General features: G+C 38.7%; 2 protein-coding genes across 2 annotated transcripts in view; both read left to right on the top strand.

The window, feature by feature from the left end:
• The window catches only part of atg7 (ATG7 autophagy related 7 homolog (S. cerevisiae)), a 284,172-nt gene that overhangs the window by 141,382 nt on the left and 119,411 nt on the right, over positions 1-23,379 (top strand). The window lies entirely within an intron of this gene.
• slc6a1b (solute carrier family 6 member 1b) lies at positions 4,802-15,652 on the top strand. The gene is made up of 14 exons (XM_062416505.1): positions 4,802-5,048; positions 5,352-5,483; positions 5,608-5,708; positions 6,195-6,304; positions 6,770-6,902; positions 7,873-8,007; positions 9,154-9,257; positions 9,804-9,928; positions 10,414-10,526; positions 10,783-10,914; positions 12,773-12,875; positions 13,022-13,122; positions 13,570-13,737; positions 15,539-15,652. Exons 1-14 carry the CDS (start codon positions 4,802-4,804, stop codon positions 15,650-15,652), a joined length of 1,818 nt encoding a protein of 605 aa, XP_062272489.1.

Raw genomic sequence — 23,379 nt, 5'->3', positions numbered from 1 at the left:
GAATTCCTTGACAACAGACTCTTTTCACAGCATGCATTTTGATTTGTGAAAGTAAAGAAAGCAGAGGTGTAACTAATGACATTAACAATGACTTCATTCTCCCTTAATTGTCCCAGTAAGCCATGTCAGTGAGTGAGCATGCACAATAGAGCCTTTGAACTTGCTCACCTAAATGTAATGCAGCTGTCATTAATTTGCCTGCTGTTTTTCCTGCTTTGACAAGTCCAAATGTCTGCTGTGAAAAGTGTCTATTGGATGGCTTGCCATAAAATTTGGTGCAGATGTTCATGCTCCCCTGGGGAAGATTTGTATTAGATTCGGTGAGTTTTTCATTGTTCATTTAGCGATATCATCGGGTCATAATCTTAATTTATCCAGTACTTAGATTGAAAACCAAATATCGGCACTACTAATGAGCCATAGCTGTATTTTTTGTTTGGTGCTATTGAGAAAACGCTAGCACGTTAGGCAAAGACCGTAAAGTTTTTGTGCTGCTATTTTGCTGCTATGCACTTGTATGGACACTCTGTGACTACCTCATAGCACTGATTTTTGTCTATTGAATTGCTGCTATTTATTTACTCTTCATTCTTTTATATGCTATTAATTCTTTTATTTTTTCCCTTTTTTAACCGAATGTACTTCTGAGATGCATAGTGAAAATTTCGTTATACACCGTATAATGACAATAAAGACTATTCTATTCTATTCTATTCTATTCTATTCTATTCTAAACATGCTAAGCATTTTACCTGCTACACATCAACATGTTAGCATTTAAATCAAAGCATCGCTGTTGCAAAGTACAGCCTGGGCCACTAGTGTGGTGTAGACTTATAGTTTTGTTAAGTGGTCCACTCCTTAAAGCTATGCATGTTAATCCACATTTAGCCAGTTTATCAATAACATTTATTTTAGATACTTTAGATTGAAATATATCCTGCTGAGGTTGAAAATGTCTAATTATCTACACAGACCTCACCATTAGTAAGTGGTAGTAAATGTATTAGTTTATTAGAATCCCTATTAGCTGACACCATGACGTCAGCTAGTCTTCCTGGGGTCCGACACAGAAAATGGCAGAATTATATACAATTACAGTTAGTATGCATACATCGCATTACTTGCAAAGATCCATAATTCATTGTGTATACAAAGCCTCACAGAAATAATCACAGTGAGAGGCGACATGTTTCTAAAAGGTTCTGAGAATATGCCTGCTTTAAAAAATACATCTGTCATCATTATCACTCTCATCATCATCATCTGCATCACCATTTTGTCTTACTCACATGAATGATAATCTGCTATACAGTATCAGAGCATCACTTTTGTCCCCTATTTCTGAGCAGTGAAACTGACAGGGGCCAGCTGTCTGCCTGTGTTTGCCTGTACTCTACTCTCTATTACTACCACCTCCTTCTGCAATTACAAGCTCTACTGCACACAGGCTCACCATCAGGTGGGGCCAGGGCCACAAGCGCAGCACCACCAGCTCTCGTCTGTGGCATTTTGAATTCCCTCTGTGCGAGAGCTGCAGGCCAACGGGAGGCTTTTTGCACATCTGAGGTGCCATAGCCTGAAGGCCAATCAGCCAGTTGGGATTAGAAATGCTAAATTTTGTTTAGTATCATTAGAAGGTTAGCTCACCCCTCATTGGTTCACCATCTGGGCAATCTTTCCTTCCCTCTCAGTGGTGTGGCTTTTCTGTAGCACTGTATCAGCACCACACAGCCTACAGCATGGCGGACGCAGACAAAAAGAACCAAAGATGGAAGGAAAAGATTTGGGCATATGAGCATGGGGGCAGGGAGCAAAGAAAGAGAGTTGTGAGAGAAATAGGGAAGATGTGGAGCAGAAATGAAGCAAATGAATAGGAAGAAAATGGAAATGGTAGAAGGGACACACTCCAATGTTTAATGCATCTATAACTGTTACATAAGCAAAAACATTGCATGTGATGTCACTTGACATTAAAAGAGAGCCATTCTGACTCCAACATGTAAGAAGTCATGATAAGGTGTCACCTAACAGCTATCCGAAGTTAAAGAATTGAAATTGAGGAAAAATTAAATATCACCATCACAGTTTTCATCAAATACACATCCATCACTCCCAGAAGTAGATTTTTTTTAAAACACGGGCTAATCCCTGCTCAGTTTCACGAGTCGAACTTTAACTGTTAAACCCAGCAAGAGTCTAATCTCCCAGTGAGACCCTAATAATTTATCTTGATGTGGGAGTTAAAGTCTGCATTAAGACTGCTCATTTGGGATGTTCCACAAGGGTATTTCATTTTGGAAGACAGCGGGCTAAGAAGATTATAAAGCACAGTTTTTCAATTTATCTCACACACCCTGACTCCCTTTATTGGCTGGGACCCTCTTATCATGTTTTGCCAGGAGCTAGAGCAGCCATTGGCATCTTTCTCTGTATCTGCTACTTTGGAGTGGCTGCATCTGACTTATTTTTACCCCTATAGGCTTTTTTACACAGTTTGTGGACACTTTGGATGAACGGGGAAGTATGACATGAATAAGCTGAACAAATGTTGCTTATTTGTTCAGTTTTATGGCAACTTGAAGGAATCTAATCATCTCAGCGTTCATCCTCAGTTAGAAATAATGTATAACAAAGACAAACCAGTGCAAAATGTTAAGTAACCCATTAAAAGCCTACAGTATGCATCAACTGGCCCTTGAGTGAGTCAGAAAGACAGAGAGAGAGAGAGAGAGAGAGAGAGAGAGAGAGAGAGAGAGAGAGAGAGAGAGAGAGAGAGAGAGAGAGAGATAGAGAATGAGGTAGAGAGAGAGAGAGAGCGAGAGAGAGAGAGAGAGAGAGAGAACTTGCTGATGTAAAAAAAAAAGGAGTAAGGATATAAAACCTTGAGACAAGAGGATGCTTCTCTCTCAAACCAGCTGCCGTCTCAGTTGTGGAAATGCTGGAGTTAGGGAGGGTCGACTTTGAGGTGACATTGACGCTATGTAGATGAGAGAGAGGGTCCTGCGCTCCATGATACGTCCCTGCTCGCTTCAACTCCGACTCAGATCTCCCCTCCTCTCTTTCAGCACCACTCTTTTAAGGACAGCACCTCGCTCTCAAAGACGCATATGTCCACCATCCTCCCCCCCCCTTAGGATCATATATTTGCTGGCGGTCGTCGGATGCAAAGTTTTCATCTTTGGTTTTATTTTGTGAAAGTGTAAGGAAGTAACTTTTTTAAATTCGGATTTTCCCATCGGGGAAACAATCTGGCAAGGAAAGGGGTCTAATTGTAAGTATGGTGTTACACAGTATTGATGAATTAGGGATATATTTCTGTTTGTTGACATACTTTTTTAATAACGAAGACCATTGAGGAATGTTGCATACGCAGATGCACTGAATCTGGCAATGAGCAGGCTGTGCTGCACTTCACTTGATGGCGACGCAAGAGACTTATCTGATGAGTGTCATTACCGTGTTTGATCCTTCAGTCCTGCAGCCATATATTTTAAATGTCAAATGTAATTAAGTAATGTATGGGGGAAAACGCACCCATAATTCTTTGTTCACTAAATCCCAATTTGTCATGTGGACGTTTGTGTCTTTAAAATATAAAAAATGCCTAGATTTTTAATTACAGATTTGATATAAAATGCGTTTGATAAAAATATGATATTTACATCACCTCAGCCTCGTGTTGTTCCACAATTACGCACAGAGAGGTGATGAGAGCGCTGAGAGCGCGCTCCATGTTTCATCTGATCAGTTGTAATGAGCGGACGTTTAACATTTTAATAGAGTAAAAATAGATTAAAATAAATAACTTACATTTTGAAACGCATTGCTTAAAATGTATTGTTTGATACAACTGTGTAATTGTTTCCATTAACTGTGCCCACAATTAATTAGAAAGTAATGTTGTATGTATTTAAGAATGTTTCAGGGAAATGTTTTTCAGTGTGTAAACTGCTGTGAGTTATTAGCCACTCCAGGTGATTCATTAGACATTATCGTCGCGTCTGACTCCTAAATGTGTTTAATTGCTCCTCTCTTGTACCGGAGCAGTGGGAAGTGGGCCATTGAATTTAAAGCATAATGAATCAAGCACAAGAGCAGGCTCTAAATTTCTGCTAACATGCATTCACTGGAGGCAATTAAAAGTGATTCTTATTGTTGAGAAGTCTTTATTTGATCCCGTGGGGTTCACGGATCGTGGGCCAATTCTTTTTTTCTTTCGGCCCCTGAAGAAATGTCATCCAATTAAAATGGATGAATGCATACATGATATTTTATTAGTAATATACAATGTCCTTTTTTCAGCACCAATCAACACAATGATCCTATTCAATCTTAAAATCTCATTTAGATTTTATAACAAGTTGTCCCTTTGATGGAGACAGATAATTCCATTTTCATTTCACTGAAATTCAGATTCCAAGCTTAAAGTTTATTTTAAATCATGTTAATATCTGAAAAAGGCCAAATCACTGAAATGAATCGCTCACTATTATTATATTTTAAATGAATTGATTTGCATGAGGAACAAGAACAATTAATCTAATTAATTGCTTCTCAATACTGATGATGATTTGTTGTATGTCAACTTTATACATATTAATTTATGTTTTCAGGATCGCTTGACTGCTACTAAGGTGCATCCGCTCCTGCTCCTGATTTCTGTCTTTACCCCGATCATTCGTCTCTGCGCGGCGGGTATCTGGGAGCTGGGTGTACGGGACAGAGAAGCTGCTGTCTGCCTGGACCGGTGCTGAACCCCCTCTCCACTGGTCAGGACTATCCAACACGCACAGTGACCATGGCCACTAACGGAACCAAAACCACAGACGGACATGTCTTAACGGAGACTGTCAACGACGTTCCGACCACCACGCCAAACGACAAACCCAAAACCTTGGTGGTGAAAGTGCAGAAGACGAATAAGGAGATACCCGAGAGAGAAACGTGGGCTGGGAAATTTGACTTTCTTCTCTCTTGTGTCGGATATGCAATCGGACTCGGAAATGTCTGGAGATTTCCTTATTTATGTGGGAAAAACGGAGGAGGTAATCAGGAATTCTGGCTATTTTCCAGTTTTTCCATACACCAAAAGGAGTGCAAAGGTTTTGAGATCCAAACGTACCAGTTTTCTCCGGGAGGTTTTTTAATTTAAATGAATTTAAATCTATTCCAGTCCATCATAGCCGCATGCGTAATAGCGCACAATCAAAAGCCTGAGCGGTGATCTGGGGCTACGTGTGAAAACAAATACTCCCTTTACCCAAACATCTTATCTGGATTATGTTTAATGTTAATAGATTTATGGTTTACCTTCACTTACACATCTTTACCTCTCAACTCTCATTCAGGGGCCTTCTTGATTCCCTACTTTTTGACCCTCATATTTGCTGGCATGCCCCTGTTCTTTCTGGAGACGGCTCTTGGTCAGTACACTTCTATTGGAGGGCTTGGAGTGTGGAAACTGGCTCCAGTGTTCAAAGGTAAAAGCTACTTTTGCATTATCCTCAAGGCTCTAAATTATATTTTTGTGTTAATTGGCTGCTTCATGAAGGCCAAGTTGAATAAAAGACATAGGTAATAACTATTGTTCTCCCATTGTTTCAGGTGTGGGTCTGGCTGCTGCTGTTCTGTCCTTCTGGCTCAATATCTATTACATTGTAATCATTTCCTGGGCTCTTTACTATCTGTACAATTCCTTCACTGCTGTGAGTATTTGATCTTTATAGCTATGCTGATCCTGTATATATAAATATAAAAATCTAATGATGTGCCCTGGTGTAAAAGGATTTTAATACCTTTTCAAAGTTTAGGGGGAAAATCCTGATAAATCTGTTTGAAAAACTGCCTCTTCCCATATGTAGTAACCCAGGTTGTATTTTTACATAGTAGCAGATTCTGTTTGTCAGCACCTCTTTTATAAGGTTGCACAACCCTTAACAGGGTATGACATTTATTACTTCCTTTCCCACATAATTAGTGCCTTACACAAGGTATTGATAAATGCATTTGGGGATGAGGCATTCACTCCTTTGAGAAGAGCATGAAATCTCAATGTCCCGAATGAGTATCATGGACTTGGCTGCTCGACAGCCAGAGAGAATGGGATCCGGTGGTGGGAGAGTGATCCAAGTAAAAAGAGCTGTCTGTGTGATTTTTTTTCTCTTTCTTTTTTTTCTTTCTTTAATTTTCAGGATCTGCCATGGCAGAGTTGTGGCAATCCCTGGAACACAGACCGCTGTTACACCAACTACAGCATCGTAGACACCAGAAACCTGACCAGCGCTGTGCAGGAGTTCTGGGAGTAAGCCTGACATAAGAGTTTTTGTTTGTTTGGATCACAAGAATACTTAACTACTGTGAACAGATTTTTAGTTACACTGAAGGTAATTTCTCCTGTTGTGCATAATGAGGATCAGATTCTGATGTGGCCAATTCACTCTTCAATCTTTCTTCTACTCATAGAAGAGGAAATTGCACACATACCACAAATGGCCTCAAGCAAAGCTTAAAAAATAATCAAATATTTGATAAATAGTGTGTGCCCATGTGTAGACATGTCCATGCGTGCATATAAGCATGTCTTCCTTTGACTGTGGTGCCTTAAAAAAAGCTTTAGCGGTGAGAAAAGAAAGCCAGGGAGAGGGCCTTTGTGAAGTATGTATACCCATGTATGCACATTTGTTCATGCACTCATGCATGCTGCATGTATGAGTTCACAAATGCATTTGTGCTGCGTAGTAAAGACCGCTGTACTCCTACCCTGCAGACGTAACATGCACCAGATGACTGATGGTCTGGAGAAGCCTGGGGAGGTCAGGATCCCGCTGGCTATTACACTCGCCATTGCATGGGTGCTGGTCTATTTCTGCATCTGGAAGGGGGTCGGCTGGACTGGAAAAGTAAGTATGATGAGAACACAATGACAAAAAATAATAAAGAACGAGAAAAAACAAAATCTACTGTAAATTTAATTTGCATCATTTCACTGCAACAAAACCCCAATTAACAATTACATGTTGGAGTATTGCTCATACTATATGACTGGGTTTGTGATTACATAACTTCACTTAACCCTTAATTCATATTCTTTCAATTTGTTTTATTGTCTTACTAGTTTAGGATGAGCTAAAGTTTTAGATAAAACATTTTTTAAGTTTAACCAGCTGTACTGTGATTAATTATTTTAAAAACCATAAAAAAATAAAATTTTAAACAATACAGTGACACAAAGTACAATACCAACTCCTCTTTTTCTTTAAGAGGCTATATGAGATTGTACATGCAATTTCACTCATATTCAGAGCACTGTACATACAGTAACACAAGCATCTACATTTTCCACCAAGTGACACAAAGGCCTAAACATTTAAGATTTCCTTCCACACATTTTTCAATATCAATGTCTGTTTATCTTTATGTTATGTTTTTATGTAGTGGGCATCATCTTTTGAGAGCAGACTTTGAATAATTTAATGATTTTTACCACAGCGTTAACAACAGAGTCTCTGCTAGTTACATTCTTATTCAGTAGATTTTTATCATGAATCATCTGAAATGTGTTGATAGCACAGTACGAAATTAGTTCAGATAAGGAGGGAAATAGTGCACTGGTGTGTGTGCTGAACCCAACCATTCTGGGGTCATCTTGCCTCCAGGGAATGGCTGACTAGGTCACTGTGTTGTGGAGATGGTGCCACAGTTACAGTGTTCAAGATAAGCTTAACGACTTAGAAGTTTTCACTTCTCGTTCAGTTTTGTTGCCTCACAGGAAAGATATTTCCGCCATAATATTCAGTAGCTGTGTAATTTAAAACGTTTTGGCTTGGATAGACAATATACTTGTTCTAACAATGACTCTGTGTCCCACAGGTGGTGTACTTCTCAGCCACATACCCTTACTTCATGCTGTTCATCCTGTTTTGCCGTGGCATCACTCTACCCGGTGCCTTTGATGGAATCCTCTTCTATATCACACCTGACTTTGAAAAACTTAAGCAATCTGAGGTAGGTTCTCTGCTCTCTCCCTCTCTCGCTGTAGGCCCAGATGTCTAAAAGCAGTTTCTGTTTCGTGACACTTAGTACACAGTAGCTTTTTTATTTACCATCAAAATAAAGATGGCTGCACAGGATAAGCTGAGCTCAAATGGGATGGGTTTTGGCTTTCTACAGGCTACAGCAATGGCCTGTCAAATGGTGCCTTACAGAACCTGAATTCTAGCCTGAGAGTATTCTGAGCTTGAGAGTGAATAATTATTGCGTGTGCAGAGGTTATACTTATCCAAAACCATTCTCATTGATACTGTACTAACATTCACATATAAGGCCTTTAACAATAACTTTTAATTGCATGGATACCAAAATAGTAGAAACAGATGTGCAGTTTTTCCTTTCAAAGTAGTGCCAAACATGTAAAGAGTAGGACGTCTGATGGATGCATATATATTCATTACTGATGCAGGTTTTAGGAGGGTTAAAATGTGCCACTAGTAGTTACACTAGTAGTTACGCTGTTACATAAATCTGTGTCCAGAGGAAAAAAGGATTTTAAATAATGTGAGTTTCATTGTGAAAAAAAGAGACTCCCCTGTCGTCAGTAAAGCTCAGGTGGGCAAAGTAATGATGCTTAGTGAGGTGAGGTGAGGTGAGGTGAGGTGAGTCGAAGCAAAATATCACAAAACAAGGCAGGGTCTCACTGAATTGAGTGTGACAGGATTGGATGCAATGTGATCAGAGTGGATGAGATAGGACTAAGTAGAAGAAGACAGTTTGTGGGTGTTACATCCACCTGGAACAACTATTTGTCCCAGTTCCTTCCATTACATTAAAGGTTTACAAGAGACAAGATACATCTGTGCACATGGCTTCATAGGCCCACTCGCTCAAAATGATGAAAAAGGTCATATTGGGTTTTTTTTTCTGGTATCTCTATTCAGCATCATTTCTACATGTCTGTTTATTTAAATGTCTTTTCTACTCTCTGTGTGTGTGTGTGTGTGTGTGTGTGTGTGTGTGTGTGTGTGTGTGTGTGTGTGTGTGTGTGTGTGTGTGTGTGTGTGTGTGTGTGTGTGTGTGTGTGTGTGTGTGTGTGTGTGTGTGTGTGTGTGTGTGTGTGTGTGTGTGTGTGTGTGTGTGTGTGTGTGTGTGTGTCAGGTGTGGCTGGACGCTGCCACTCAGATCTTCTTTTCCTATGGGCTGGGATTAGGCTCTCTGATTGCTCTTGGCAGTTACAATCCCTTCAATAACAACGTATACAGGTAGGTGATTCATAAAATGATTTCAGTTGACTTTTCTTATGAATTAAATACCTCTTCAGATGAAATTTTACTGCTCCAACACCAGCCACTCACACATCCTTTTATAAAGGAGACTGTGCAGATGTCTCTTCCTGGGATTATTTTTGGTTTCCTGGCAACATAGTGTCTACTGCACCTTCTATTTTGGGAATATTTGAGCCTCCAGCTGTATCAGTCGTTTGATTATTTTGGCTCTACCTTTTGTTTTACACTCATTGACACAGACGTTTGGTTTGCCTCAGCCACTTTCACTTTTGTAGAGTAAACACTGTTCACCCACACAGCTGTGTACATCTACAGTATAGTTCCAACTATTTTCAAACAGCTCACTGCCATTTTAAAAGAACAGGTCAATATAAATGTATTCAGCTGCTGTGCTACTGCAGGATGCAAAATGGCTTTCCACCATCCCTTTCCCCCCACCCCTCTCAACAATGTGTGACGGGTTGATAAGGAATTGATATAGGCGTGACAATGGCTGCCTTGTGCTTTGTCTCTCCCCCACAGAGATTCTGTCATTGTCTGCTGCATCAACTCCTTCACCAGCATGTTTGCTGGCTTTGTCATTTTCTCCATCGTGGGATTCATGTCCAATGTAACAAAGAGACCCATCGCTGATGTGGCAGCCTCAGGTAATTGCAATCAATGATGAAACTTGATAATGACAATAGACACAAGAGATACTTGTGAATGTGCAAAAACTAGTGCCTGAAATTTCAAGATATGTTATTCTTTCAGTCAGAAGGAAAGAATGGAATGTTTAATTCTGCAGCTGTATGACAGTTCTGATTTCTGGATTTAATAAAAGGAAAAGTTGCTCATTGATTTGCAAAACTGTCTGTCCTTTCCAAATACCCATGTTTGACATTCAGCACTTTTTCCTCCTAAGGACACATTGGACTTACATTTTTTGGTCTTCTTGTTTTACCCCATGTCACTGTTACAGTGCTATCATTGTACATATATGTGTATATACTGTGTATATATATACATATATATGTGTGTGTGTGTGTGGGTCCAGTGTAGAGTGGGCAAAAGGTCTCATTATTACTTTTTGTCGTAATCATACAACTGATGTTTTATTAGCCACAAAGTCCTCATGTGTGTGTTTTTTCAGGACCTGGCCTTGCGTTTTTGGCTTATCCTGAGGCCGTCACTCAATTGCCCATCTCTCCTCTCTGGGCCATCCTCTTTTTCTCCATGCTGCTGATGCTGGGAATCGACAGCCAGGTATAGAAAATCAAACAAAAACAGTCTCAGTTGAAGTTTGGGACCATCAGTGCTTTTGTTTAAGCCAAAGACATAAAAAAGCAGTGCTTCTTAAGACCAGGATTTAATTTTTTTCAAATCCTTGTAAACATTACTGCAACATTAAATAATCATTCATTCATGTCAGTTCTAAACCTTAGTAATTGCCCTAATGTTTTCATTGTGACAAAAATCTATTACGTAACTGAGTTTTGACATGACTCTACAATCTCTCCAGTTCTGCACTGTGGAAGGCTTCATCACTGCACTGGTCGATGAATTCCCTCATGTGCTCCGAAAACGCAGAGAGATCTTCATCGCGTGCGTTTGCCTGGTTTCTTACATCATTGGACTGTCCAACATCACACAGGTAAATACTTATTTCTGGCTGGATAATCTACAGACTCTCTAAGACATTACTGGGTATTTAGTTCAAGAACACAAATCACAGAATAATAAAATCACGCAATAAATCATTTTCCACAGACTTGTAATCTTCCCAGAGGACACCAGTTGTCAGACTCCCAGAAGCTGACCTATAGTAACCAACAAGATGGTTTATTCAGCGAGGTCGTTAGCTTGCCAAGTAGACGTAACATGAAATCCACAGAGAATCAGAGATCAAGAGGTCACACTCTCTCTGCGACTGTAGTTCCTTTCCAAGGTGGTTCAGGTCATTTAGCATCATGTTTCAGTTTGCAAACATGAAACAAAATGAAATAAGTTTATAGCCATGATACAGTTTCACTTCCACTTTAGTCCAGAACAAGATATCTCAGCATCTGATTTCCTACACAGAGGACAAATTCTCTGCCATTTCTACTAGCACCATGAACAGGCCACAACTTTCACACAATTCATGCTCATCAGAAAATGAACCTTTTTCATTTTGTAAACTCCATAAGCTTTCCACTGCAGAAGTTCCTCATTCTGGTCACAATACCTTTGCAAATAGAATATCTTATATTGTAAATGGAAAATTGTAATAAAATGTTTTGACAGAATTATATAAATTATATAGCGCCACCCTCCGGGCAAACTTCACATTTCTCATTTCAGAAAGAATTGCAAGTATTTGTTTGCTCTTACCAGCAATGTTTAGTCTTATTATTTCATTATTTATCAGTGCCCACAGCCAAGATAGTGATGATAGTGAACAAGCTTTGTCTGTAAGGAAATCCTAATGATGGATGCACACTGTAACATTTTAATCATATTAGATAGTTTTAAACTAAGTATGAATCTAAGATTTAAAGAAGAAACATCTGTCATTCTACCTGATTATTCAAATTTGATTGTATGATGATTTTATATCGAAGCATACATTCTAATCTTTGACAAATGGCATTGATCTACAAACACACAGTTTTTTGTCTACAGACATAACCTATGTGGTATTATGAAGTATGAACTAATATTCTGTCCTGTTCTGTCTCATAATTTCTCTTTGACAAAATGCTAATTGACCATATTAACAAGGTCTGCATAAACACTTGTCAAAAAAGGCGTTTAGAGAATTTCCCTTTCTAGTTTGTGCAAAACATGCTCAACAAAATTACTACTGTTGGTGTTGCACAATGTCGAATAGAAGTTGTGATGCAATTTGAAACAAAAGTAAGAATTTAAGAGGAAAGCAAAAGTTGGCAAAAAGTTGGCAAAGATGATTCTGTGTCCGTCCACTTGTGAGCTAAAAATGACGAAACCACTGCAGGCCAAGTTCATGTTTGCCAGTGACACTCGAATACCGTGTTTTGTCCATCCACTTCTGCCACACTGGATTCCCATCATGCACAGCTCTGCTACAATGAGGCAGTTACACTAATCGCTGCTCCAGGCTGTATAAAGTACATCAAGCTTCACAGAGAAGGAGCTGATGAACTGTAGCAGGTCCCTTTGAGCTGGTCCCCATAATGGTCCGATGTGGGCAAGAAATTGTGGACGGACAATAAGTGTTTCATACATGTCTGATCTCCACTGGTCCTGCCAGAGCTGCACATCCACAATCATACAGTTTCTGTGAGGAAGGCTTAGCCACCAATTCTGTCCTCACCAATGAGACATCACCAACATTCACCAGCCACAGCCGCTGGTGCTCTCACCCTTGATGTTATTCCACTTGACCAGTTCACATCCAACACTATGATTGCATCTTCTGTTTTTCCCCACTTCTTCTTCATATGTCTTATCATCTTCTTTTCTTTTTGTTTTACTCTTCTTTCTTTTTGCAGGGCGGTCTGTATGTGTTCAAGCTATTTGACTACTATTCAGCTAGTGGGATGTGCCTGCTCTTCTTGGTCTTCTTTGAGTGTATTTCAATTTCATGGTTCTATGGTAAGCCAAACTTATGTCTCAGTAATCTTTTTAAGAATTTTTCCATATAAAAAATAGACAGGGAATTAACATTACTGCCCTTTGTTGCAGACTAAATGCAAGACAATAGCAAAAAAACAGTATTCATGATACATTTTTGCTTCCAGGTGTGAACAAATTCTATGACAACATTGAGGAAATGATTGGCTACAGGCCCTGTCTGTGGTGGAAGGCCTGCTGGGTTGTTTTCACTCCGCTCATTGTGGCTGTAAGTGTTATCTTTAGGAAACATTCAGGTGTTAACCAACAATGTACCAGGTACCAACGGGGAAATAACACATCCATCAAAGACAATATATAGGCTTATGAGGTCTGTATCAAGAAAGTTTTAATCCTTACAGGTAAAGCTATGTCATGGTCACTTTAGCTTGATGGAAAGCAATCTAATTATTTTAACTGTGTGCATCTAGTTAATGTTTTGTGTTATCAACTGCCATTGACCTCTATGATCAAATAGCATTGCAGTTATACTATACCTCATTACAAGACCATTACAATACTTAAAAGTGTAGTTTGAGACTGAAACCTCATGCTAACATCTTAAAGACACTAAAGTCCATCATAGTTGAACAATTATACAGCTCTGCAGTTCAAACTGTTTGTGGACCAGTTATGGATATGCTGATATCTGTTTCCCCTTGTCTCCTGTATCCAGGGAGTGTTCTTGTTCAGTGCAGTGCAGATGGTTCCCCTCACCATGGGTGACTATGTGTTCCCAGCCTGGGGCCAAGGGGTCGGCTGGTGCATGGCCCTCTCCTCCATGATGCTCATCCCTGGCTACATGGGCTACATGTTCCTCACACTCAAAGGCACATACAAAGAGGTAAGATCAGTGTGGATTTAGTCTAATAGTTTATGCAGTCAATAATGTTTGATCTGTTTTTAGCTGTATTTTCTCAGAAGTAATGAAAACGTGCTTTTACACCATACAATTGATTGATTGAACGGTTATTATAAAGATAGCATGTGGGGTTAAAAGATGCTTAAGCAAATGGTTACCTACACTTACCTGAAAAAGCAACATCAATTTAAATACAATCTTTACAAATACACATAAAGCAGATGTTAGTACACTTTTACATTTGTATGCCGGTCAGCGTGATTGCAGCTATGTGGCCACAGATTTCCCAGGACATATGCATCACTACATCCACCTCCAAGCATTTCACACATCCTTTAGCTGGTTTGAATTTAAATCTGCAGTCGACAGTGAGGCAAGCTCTGTGTTAAGAGTTTCAAGTGGATTTTTAAAAAAATGATTATTATATACAGGAATGTTAGGCCAATCCAACACAAGAGCACCGGGCTAAATTTTAAGTGTGCTGATGGAGTGTGAGGATAAAGTAATGGAAATATGAAACATGAGCCCTGAGGATTTGGAAAAAAAGAGATCAGTTTTAACCACAGAAGATTGCTCAGATGAACATTTCTGGACACACTGCAGTTTTTTTAACCAACATAATCTGGCACGAATACATTAACCACAATACACTGACCCAGGATTTATATAATTTTCACTTACATTATTAACATTTACATAATGTCTGGCACTGAAAGTAGCAACATAGATTTAATACAGCAGAAAAAAGACTTCACATTCAATGTTAAAGTACTCCACTGTGATTTTGTTCTGTGTTATAACTGCACTGTAGCACTGTGATTCATTGCTATTCTAATGAGCAAACACATAGGCATGCTGGGTAATGATGTGATAATTGCCATGAGGACTAGAACAGTGATAAAAGGATTAGTAAAATAGAGTTTCTAATTACTTCAGTTAAACAATTTTAGATGCCTTTTTTTTGCTAAACCAGTCACTGACTTCTCTGTAAATTGCGTGCACTTGTATGCAGCAGAATTGTACATTCATACATTTTTATTGATATGATGATCTTAATCAGTGGCAGATAATACCTTTTCCGACATGCTATTTATATTAAGAGCTTTTTGATTTGCATTCATCCACAATGCACTGAATAATAAATGCATCTCTATAAGGCCCTTAGTGACAGATATAGCTTTATAGCCAGCAGTGACAGAATGAATGGGCCATAATTGCAGGCGGTGCAATAGAGGCTGTCAGAGGCTATGTGCAGGTGTCAGATCCTACAGTACCAGCTGATTGTCTAATTGTAGCAATCAGCCAGCTGATTAGCGCTCTGCACCCAGGCAGACGCTTAGTTTCACAAATACACCATATAAATGCCTGCTGTACCGATGACCTCGGGTCCAACACTATCCATAGTTCAGATCATTTGGAAGATTCACAAAGTTTAGGATGATATGATTTTGTTTTAGGATATCAGTATGTGTGGCTTTTATTTTACTTTATTTGCCAATCTTAAACTGTATTCATATAATGATGAATCACATCAGAAAGAATGTCTTTTCTGATGGTGTCTTGTGGAAGATGTTTACATTCAGAGCCTGAGGCAGTGTATTCATCAAGCTCACAGCTGTGTAGCTGGTGTGTTTTGTTACAGTTAATGCATTTGATCACAAACTTTGCAGCTGTTGTGGTCCTGCTGACAGTGTTTTATTGTAATTTCAACGACACCAGTTCATCTTTCAGCTGTGTTACACCAGTGGGGTTATGGCTTATCTTTACGCTCCTCATTTTTCAGCGTCTGCGGCTGATGATCAAGCCTTTGGCGATTGTGAAGGCTCAGGAAAATGGCCCGGACCAGCAGACAGAAAACCAGAATCAGAACCCTGCCAACGAGGAAGCCTACATCTAGAAACTTCTGTTTGTCTCTCTGTCTCGACGGCCAGACGGGCACTGTTCACAGAAGAAACGTAATCAAGGTTGGGAACGACCACCAGACTTCCATGTCTGCTTTTATTCACCTACCTCCTGGGGACACGTGAGACCAACCTGATTACACAGTTATTTTTAGGGGTTTTTCTGTTTGTTTATTTGTATAATACAGAGTTATAAAACTTATGAGGAAAAACAAACTACCCAGCAAAGTTGTTGTGTAATTATGAATTTCATTATGCAAAAAAGTTAGTCTTTTTAGAAAAGAAAATGTGACTTAGGAAATTACTGTACATTGAATATATAATTTAAATTTGGAGGCCCGCGTTGATTCAATAGTATTGTGCAACTTTGAAGATATTAATTAATATACTAAACTACAATTACTGTACAAAGAAAACTATTGGTTAAATTCATTTTGCTTGTACATGAAATAAACACATTAAAATGAATGCAGTGTAGTAGGTGAAAAAATGCAATTTGAAAGTTTGTAAAGTGAAATTTTTGACATTGAAAACAATTTAAGGCAAAGACAATATGGGAATGTGCAACAGGTAAGGCCAAATCTGCTTGTATGTATAATATATAATTTAGCCAGACTATCACTTCCTTGCAGGATCCTGCAGTTCGCCTGAAATGTTTACCACCCATGTTTGTGGCTACCTTTGAAAAGCACAAGTACAGTATGGAATTTGAAGCGTCCAACTTCTTTTGGCTTGATTGAAACCTGTGACAACAGCAAAAATAACTTACATAGGATAAATAGCAAGAGACTGTTATAATTGTTTCTTTGTTTTCTAAAGAACAATAACTTTGTATGTCTTCTGAATCTTTTTTGTAGAATCATTTTTAGGTCATTTTCTATATGTGAGAGTGAGAAGGACCAAAATCATACTCAAGTTTAAAAGATTGGTGCAGGCAATTGACCCTGTGAGTATATAAATCACAAATTCAAAATCAGGCATCCCCTACATGCCTCACTATAAAGCAACAGGGTAGTAAAAACGACATCCACCTACAAGCACAATTTGGATCTGTGCACTACCACCTTTAACACCCTATAAAGGTGTAGCCATTAGAGCAAACCCACTGTGTGTACAATATTTCTGCCAGAGAGGGAGTGTTTGGAGAATTTCTCCTGACAACCAGTTAAGTGGAGAGAAAGAGTTGTGTTGCAATAATAAGCCAACACTTATTCAGATCTATATTTTAAACACTGAGAAAGAATAAGCTGTGTGATGGTTATCTATGATGGCAAACACTATTCTGACTGAAACCGTTTACACGTAAATCTATTTAGTAACCCACTCCTCAGGAAAAAAAGGTGGATCTCACCATATTCTCTCAGATACTACAATGATACACTGAAATAATTAATGCTGTATTTAAAAAGAAAAAAAGAGTAAATATTGTCAAAAATTTGTCTTTTTTTTCCTTCTATAAATCCAACATGCTACCTTAAGCAGCAACAAAATGCGAAAACACAAATAGGCATAAAGACTATACAACACTGAGGCACACTCAAAAAAATTGATCCAAACTGTTGCCTCTTCTCCATGTGCTATTTTACTTGTATAATTTCTTTCAGTGGACAAATTAACTGTGACAGCCTTTACTCAGTCATTTTAGTAGAAACCATAGTGCGTTTCTATCTTGTGGCAAGTGCATATTTCCAATATCAGACTCGGTTAACAACACTTTAGCTGAATCAAGACAAAAGTACTGTTAACATAACAGGACAAAGCCAGATGCTACATCGGCCAACACCACTGAAACTACTCCTTTTCATAGGGTAAAGGAAAACCTATTATTACATATCAAGCTTGTTTGGCAATATACAAACATTACTGTAGAAGCTTTGTAAGAGACCACAGATATAACTGTATTACTATAAAGAGGGATCAAGAAAATTTGCTTCTGTGGCAGCTACGTGCAGCAGGAATCAGGTTGAACCAGTCCCATTTTTTCCTTTTATTTATGTTTGTTTTTTTCAAAGATATGTAAATTAACATGTGCAATGACAAAGGGTTTGGTGAATTTTGTATAAAGTTACCAATACTGCAGTTTTCTCTCTTGAATGATGTTGTAAACTGGACTGTGTAATACATGTATCTGTGAATGTCCGTACAACCTGAGTTTTTTTTTCTTTTGTCTAAATGTTGAACAAAAAAATGTGATATTATTTGCTGTTTTCTGCAATAATATTATTATCTCAGAAACTAAAGCACATATCTCTCTCAACTGTAAAAATTATAATTACAATAACAGAATAGAGTAATAATGAAGATGATAATAATAATGTAATAGAAATGTCTAGTCAGAGAATATTGTTTTGTATATTTCTAGCTGTTTCATGGGCCTAATGTAAAATATTCTATGTAAAAAATATAATAAATGTCTTTAGATGGTGTTATATGAAAAAGCATGATTGCAATATATGTTATCTGCAAAAATAAATAAAGACCTATAGATTATAATGTCTGTGTCATGCAGCCTTTCAGGTGAAGGAGTGGTTATTGTGAGAAAATTCTGTTTTAAATGCATGTAAAAAAGGATTTTCTTTCTTTTACAAGTCAATCCTGAAAATACATAAAGGGTTAATTGTGGAAACTACAAATACCATTCCTATTTGTTAAATGGATTTGACTCTTTGAGTAGCTACAAGCACTGGCTTAAAAGGTATGGAAATGCTCTTCAAACATGCATTGTTGAGTGAGATGGCTTTGCATGGCACTGACCCACTCAGTGTTATGCTAATGCTCGATTTATTCCATAAGTAGAAATGAATATGCAATCAGCTCCATCATTGCAAGAGATGTTCTCTGTAAACTTAGCAGACAGTTACTGATAAAATGGTTCTTGCCACGGTAAAGATCATTGTGACACCTGCACTGAGAGCTGTGCCAACAACGACACTATAGCTTTCCTGGCTGACAGCCAAACCCTCCCAGTCATAATGCACCATCCATCTCCCTGCTGTTATGCAGTAGTTAGCCTACAGTAATCGTAATCCAAATGACCGCTCAACCATCACGAAATGCAGAAAAAAGACCAGAATGTTTAGACATCTTTATTTCAAATACTTTTTGAAGAAGGAATGATAAGGTAAAAATCCTGGCAAGACACATGATAAAGGGCATAAGAATGTATGGTGCAGTCTTATAATCTCACAGTATGCTGATCTTTGTTTTGCTCGACATATCTCTGTTAGCTTTTTACATAACACTAACCAGAATAATTGAGCGGATAAGAATGAAGAATATAGTTGATATTTGGTGTAGGCTCTGATTTCATTACTCCCCAAACGGATGCACCAAGCTCAACTCAGAAGAGACTGGGGAGTGACTATAAACAAAGTGACCCTACAGATCATCTAGCAGGGTCTGAAACCTTCATTTTGACCATTGAATCAACCAATCAACAATCTGTACACTATTCATAGCTACAGGCCAGGTGTGTGAAGTGTAAAAGGAGTCAGAGTTTTAAACTTTTCTGTCAAGCTTTAATTATATGGCTAAAGAGAGGATGCTCAGGGACAAGCAGATTCAAACAACTGGAGGGGAAAATACTGTTTTGCCTGTTTGGTTCAGTTCAGCCAGCTGACCTGCCTGAGCTCCTACCCTTTCGCCCCACCTTCCTTTGTGACTATTTAACAGCTATAAAAATGTTTGCCTTTAGACATGGTCAGACACAACCTACTTCATTTGAAGCACACTAACACCTTTCGACTCAGATACCTCAGGCAGATGCTGGGTCGGAGGTAAGTGCTGCAGTAGAAACATGTGACTGCAACAGTTACAGCAATTTACAGACAAGCAGTGCGTCAGCAGACAATATCTTGGTGCCCAATACACAAATACATGCATAGGATACACTGTATATACACATACACTATATATATATAATTAATATATATCAATCTTGAGGTTATATTAATGATATTTTGTTTAATTGATTCTTGGTGCTTTTGCAATACTGTTGTTGTGACATTCATACCAATAAAGCAAATTTGAATATATATTTAAACATGCCCTAATACAAAGGGAGCATCGGATGTGCTGTATGTTGCAATGGTTACAGTATGTCATATGAGAGTGGCGGCAGGCTCCAGTCGTCTGCCTGAACATGTCCCCAAGCTTTGCTCTGTTTTAGTAAGTTCTATCATGTGGAACAATTGTCATATATGCTCTGACATCATCATTCCTTGCAAGTATATACAAACTGAGCATATATGCGATCAAGATTGGAGGGGTGTGGGGGGTAGGAGGATAGTAATTACCCAGCCCAACCCCCCAGAAAAACTGCACTAGACATAGAGGTCAAAACAAGATGTCTACAGTATGTGTATATGCAGTTGTTACAGATGCATATAGTGCACATATCTAGTGGTCACTGGTTCTGGTGCCCAGTTCTATGTGTCCACCAGGCACCAGCCACTGTATGGCTATCACTATTCTGTACCAGTACAGGCGATCAGGTGTAGTTGAAGTACAGCAAATGTAACAATTGTTATGGGTGATTTTGATCATGTAAAATACTACTACTTACTACTAATAATAATACTATGCTACTAATTTCAACTAATAATATTGTATACAAATAGAGCACATTATTGTTATTTCTGGGTGTCCTTACTGAAAGCAAAAACCTCCTTAAACTACTGTTTGGTACCACAGCATAATATGTTAAGATTTTTTTACATACAAGTTTTTAGAGTCAATAAATCATACACATTGAAAACTGCTGGTGCAAGTTATTGAAATGGGAATGATGTGTCTGTATGTTCGTGTTTCTGTGTGTTCGTGAGTATCAGAGAGAAAAAGTGAGGCTGATTTTATACCTGGTCCGACACATCCTTGGTAGTACTATTCTGGTGAGCATGTGAGTTTAAGTCTGTGTCTGCTCATCTGAGCATGTGGTGGTCACAGAAGTGTTAGTTGCAGTGATGACACAGACATGAGCGGAGCAGCTCTGACAGCTCCAGTCTAGCAGAGGTAGTGGAAGCTCAGCAGTCAGCTCCAGGGCCCCAAAAAACACACGCACTGAGGAAATGGTAATGTGTTTTCTCTCTACGTAAGCATGGCCAAGGCTCCAAGTTGCATGCACTCTCTCCAACCACATCACAATCATTTGGCACTGACATGCGCAGCACAGTGGGGCAAGAAAAAAGAAAGAAAAAGGCCCGAAAAAAAACTCTACTTACTGTTCTTATAGCTGCAAGACTGTATTTTTCCGCATTTGGTTCAAGTCAAAGATGCAGTGCGGTTATGCAATTGACTTTTCAAGGGGAGACAGCATATTCCATTGGATGGGTACAAATGGAAGTTCGGAAGGGGGGGCACAGCCAGTCAAAAACAGTGACACACCATTTGCTTATAATAACAACAACATCAATAATTATATTTCAGCACAGTTTCAGAGAAAAAAAGCATCTTTAGTTGCAAGGCTTTTAACAAATTCAGGACACAAGATCATATCGCTCCTGTTCTCACCTCTCCTCACTGGTTAGTTCGTTTTAAGATTTTACTGATTACATTAAAAGCACCTCACGGGTCAGCTCCAAGTTATATTGCTGAATTGCTGAGAAAGACTGCAGTGTCAGATTCTCGAGTTGTTCCTTAATATTAGCTCAAGACCAAAGGTGACTTGGCTTTTGAGGTCAGGATCTTTCCATTTTGAAACTTGCTGCCTGAGAATCTGCAACTTGGAGAATCGGTAGCATCTTTTATTTATGTTGGCAAAGTGTCACATTTTTCTGGTTTTAACATGTCTTATCTGTTTTATTTGTTTATTTCAATTTCATTTTATCTGTCAATTCCATTTTCTGTACTTGTAATGTATCTTATTTTATTCAATTATATTGCAGAAGTGCTAAAAAAAATGTAATCTTTTACCACTTTGTAAAGCACTTTATACATCTGTTTTGAAAGGTGATCTGCAAATAAAATGTATGATGTTACTTTTATTTTACTTCATGTAGAACATGACATTTGGATTGGTGGGTCAGTTTTCCAATAAAGTTAATAAAATACAACAATATCTCTTCCCTAACCAGTTATCTGCAGAGTTTAGGTAGAAACTATACACTTAAATAATCTAGTGTACACTCCCAAGCCTTTCCTTTACCCAGAATCCTTGTTTTTCTCCAGCTGACCAAAGCTGAATCAGAATATTAGCGAGCCTTCATGGATTTCCCTCTGTTCACCTTTACAACAGGCCCCTGATAGCATATCTGCTCCCAGCAGACTGACAGACAGACATGCAGAGAGAGGAGCAAATGCCCTTATCACTGCCCGCCATATGATGGGATTAGCTGGAGTGTTGTCTAACAAAGCATTAATGAACAGTTTTAATTGCCTGCAAAGCATACCCTGCCAAGCCCTGCCTGAACGACACACGCACACAACATAGGGCTGTGAAGCATATTTGTCCCATCTGAAATGGCGTCCAAGCGATACAGAATTTGTGTTTGTCAGTACAAACACAGTATTACTGCTGTCATTCCCATCCACTGCTGTACAGTATGAGAGTGAACACAGGTTTAAAAGACGTTCATTTAACTGTACCCTCCATTCAATCTTTCACACTATACACACTTAATTAAAATCAATAGATGTTTTTGATTATCTTGTGTTGTATTAGAGCAGAGCATCAATGTAGCCGTTGGACTTAAGCCCTGCTGGGACCCTAAAACACTTCTGAGTACAGCGAGGTAGAGGACAACATCTTCCACTTGATTTAACTTAAATAACAGTATCAGTCGCATCAGAATTTCATCATGCTCATAAACACAGAAAGGCAACTTGTTCCATCTCTCCCTATAACATTATTCATGAAGGCATTTTTAAAGGTTACCCAGGCTATATTATCTGTAACCCAAGTGATGTACTGTACATTTTTTAAATACATTTAAGATTATTGTCTGAAATGTGCAATGTGTGACACTGTGCAATCTCCCAGTGTCACGTTTTGTATTAATAGTGTACCAGTACAGTACATCCTGATACATACATGTAGGAATATGGTGACAAATGTTAAGTTAGAGAATAAGGGGGTATAAATATGTGCACTTGGGGGATGTATCATGCTTTTTGTGATTTTCTGTTAATTTTACACTGCTATGGTATTGAATGTCTTTGCTAAACATAGTCAACGTTCCAAAACTTGAACTGGACATGTAAAAATGCTCCCTGCAAGTCAAAGGCCAAGGCTTCAACTTGCTCTGAATGCTAGATATGGAACGTTACCTCTACTTCCTCCTTGTGGTGACATCAGATTGTTTGCTCGTGCCCATAAATGGCCGTCCACTCTGTAGCCTTTGTTGCTAATGTTGTTGATGAGGTGTCAGGCTTGAACCATGGGTTGTTCAAATTTTCCTCTCGCATATTTTGGATCAGACCCGGTTGATAAATCTGAGATGTTTTCATTTTGAATGAAGAATTCCCACCACTACGTAGTGGTGTTCAAAAAACCTCCAGAGCCACCAGAAATCTCTTGAGGGGCTGCTTCCCGAAGCTAACCAATCAGAACAGAGTGGGCTCACTGGGAGGGGGGCCTTAAAGAGACAGGAGGCTGAACTATGGGTCTGCATTAATGGTCAGTTTAAGATATATATATTTATATTTATGACTGTAAATCATGCAAAAACACCACAGAATAAAACTACAGACCTGGAAAATTGCATGATACATCCCCTTTAAAAATAAG

The sequence above is a fragment of the Scomber scombrus genome, chromosome 3 (assembly GCF_963691925.1).
Source record: "Scomber scombrus chromosome 3, fScoSco1.1, whole genome shotgun sequence".
Classification (NCBI taxonomy): Eukaryota; Metazoa; Chordata; class Actinopteri; order Scombriformes; family Scombridae; genus Scomber; species Scomber scombrus.
The sequence above is the reverse complement of the archived record's forward strand: the minus strand, read 5'-3'. Positions and strand labels throughout refer to the sequence as shown.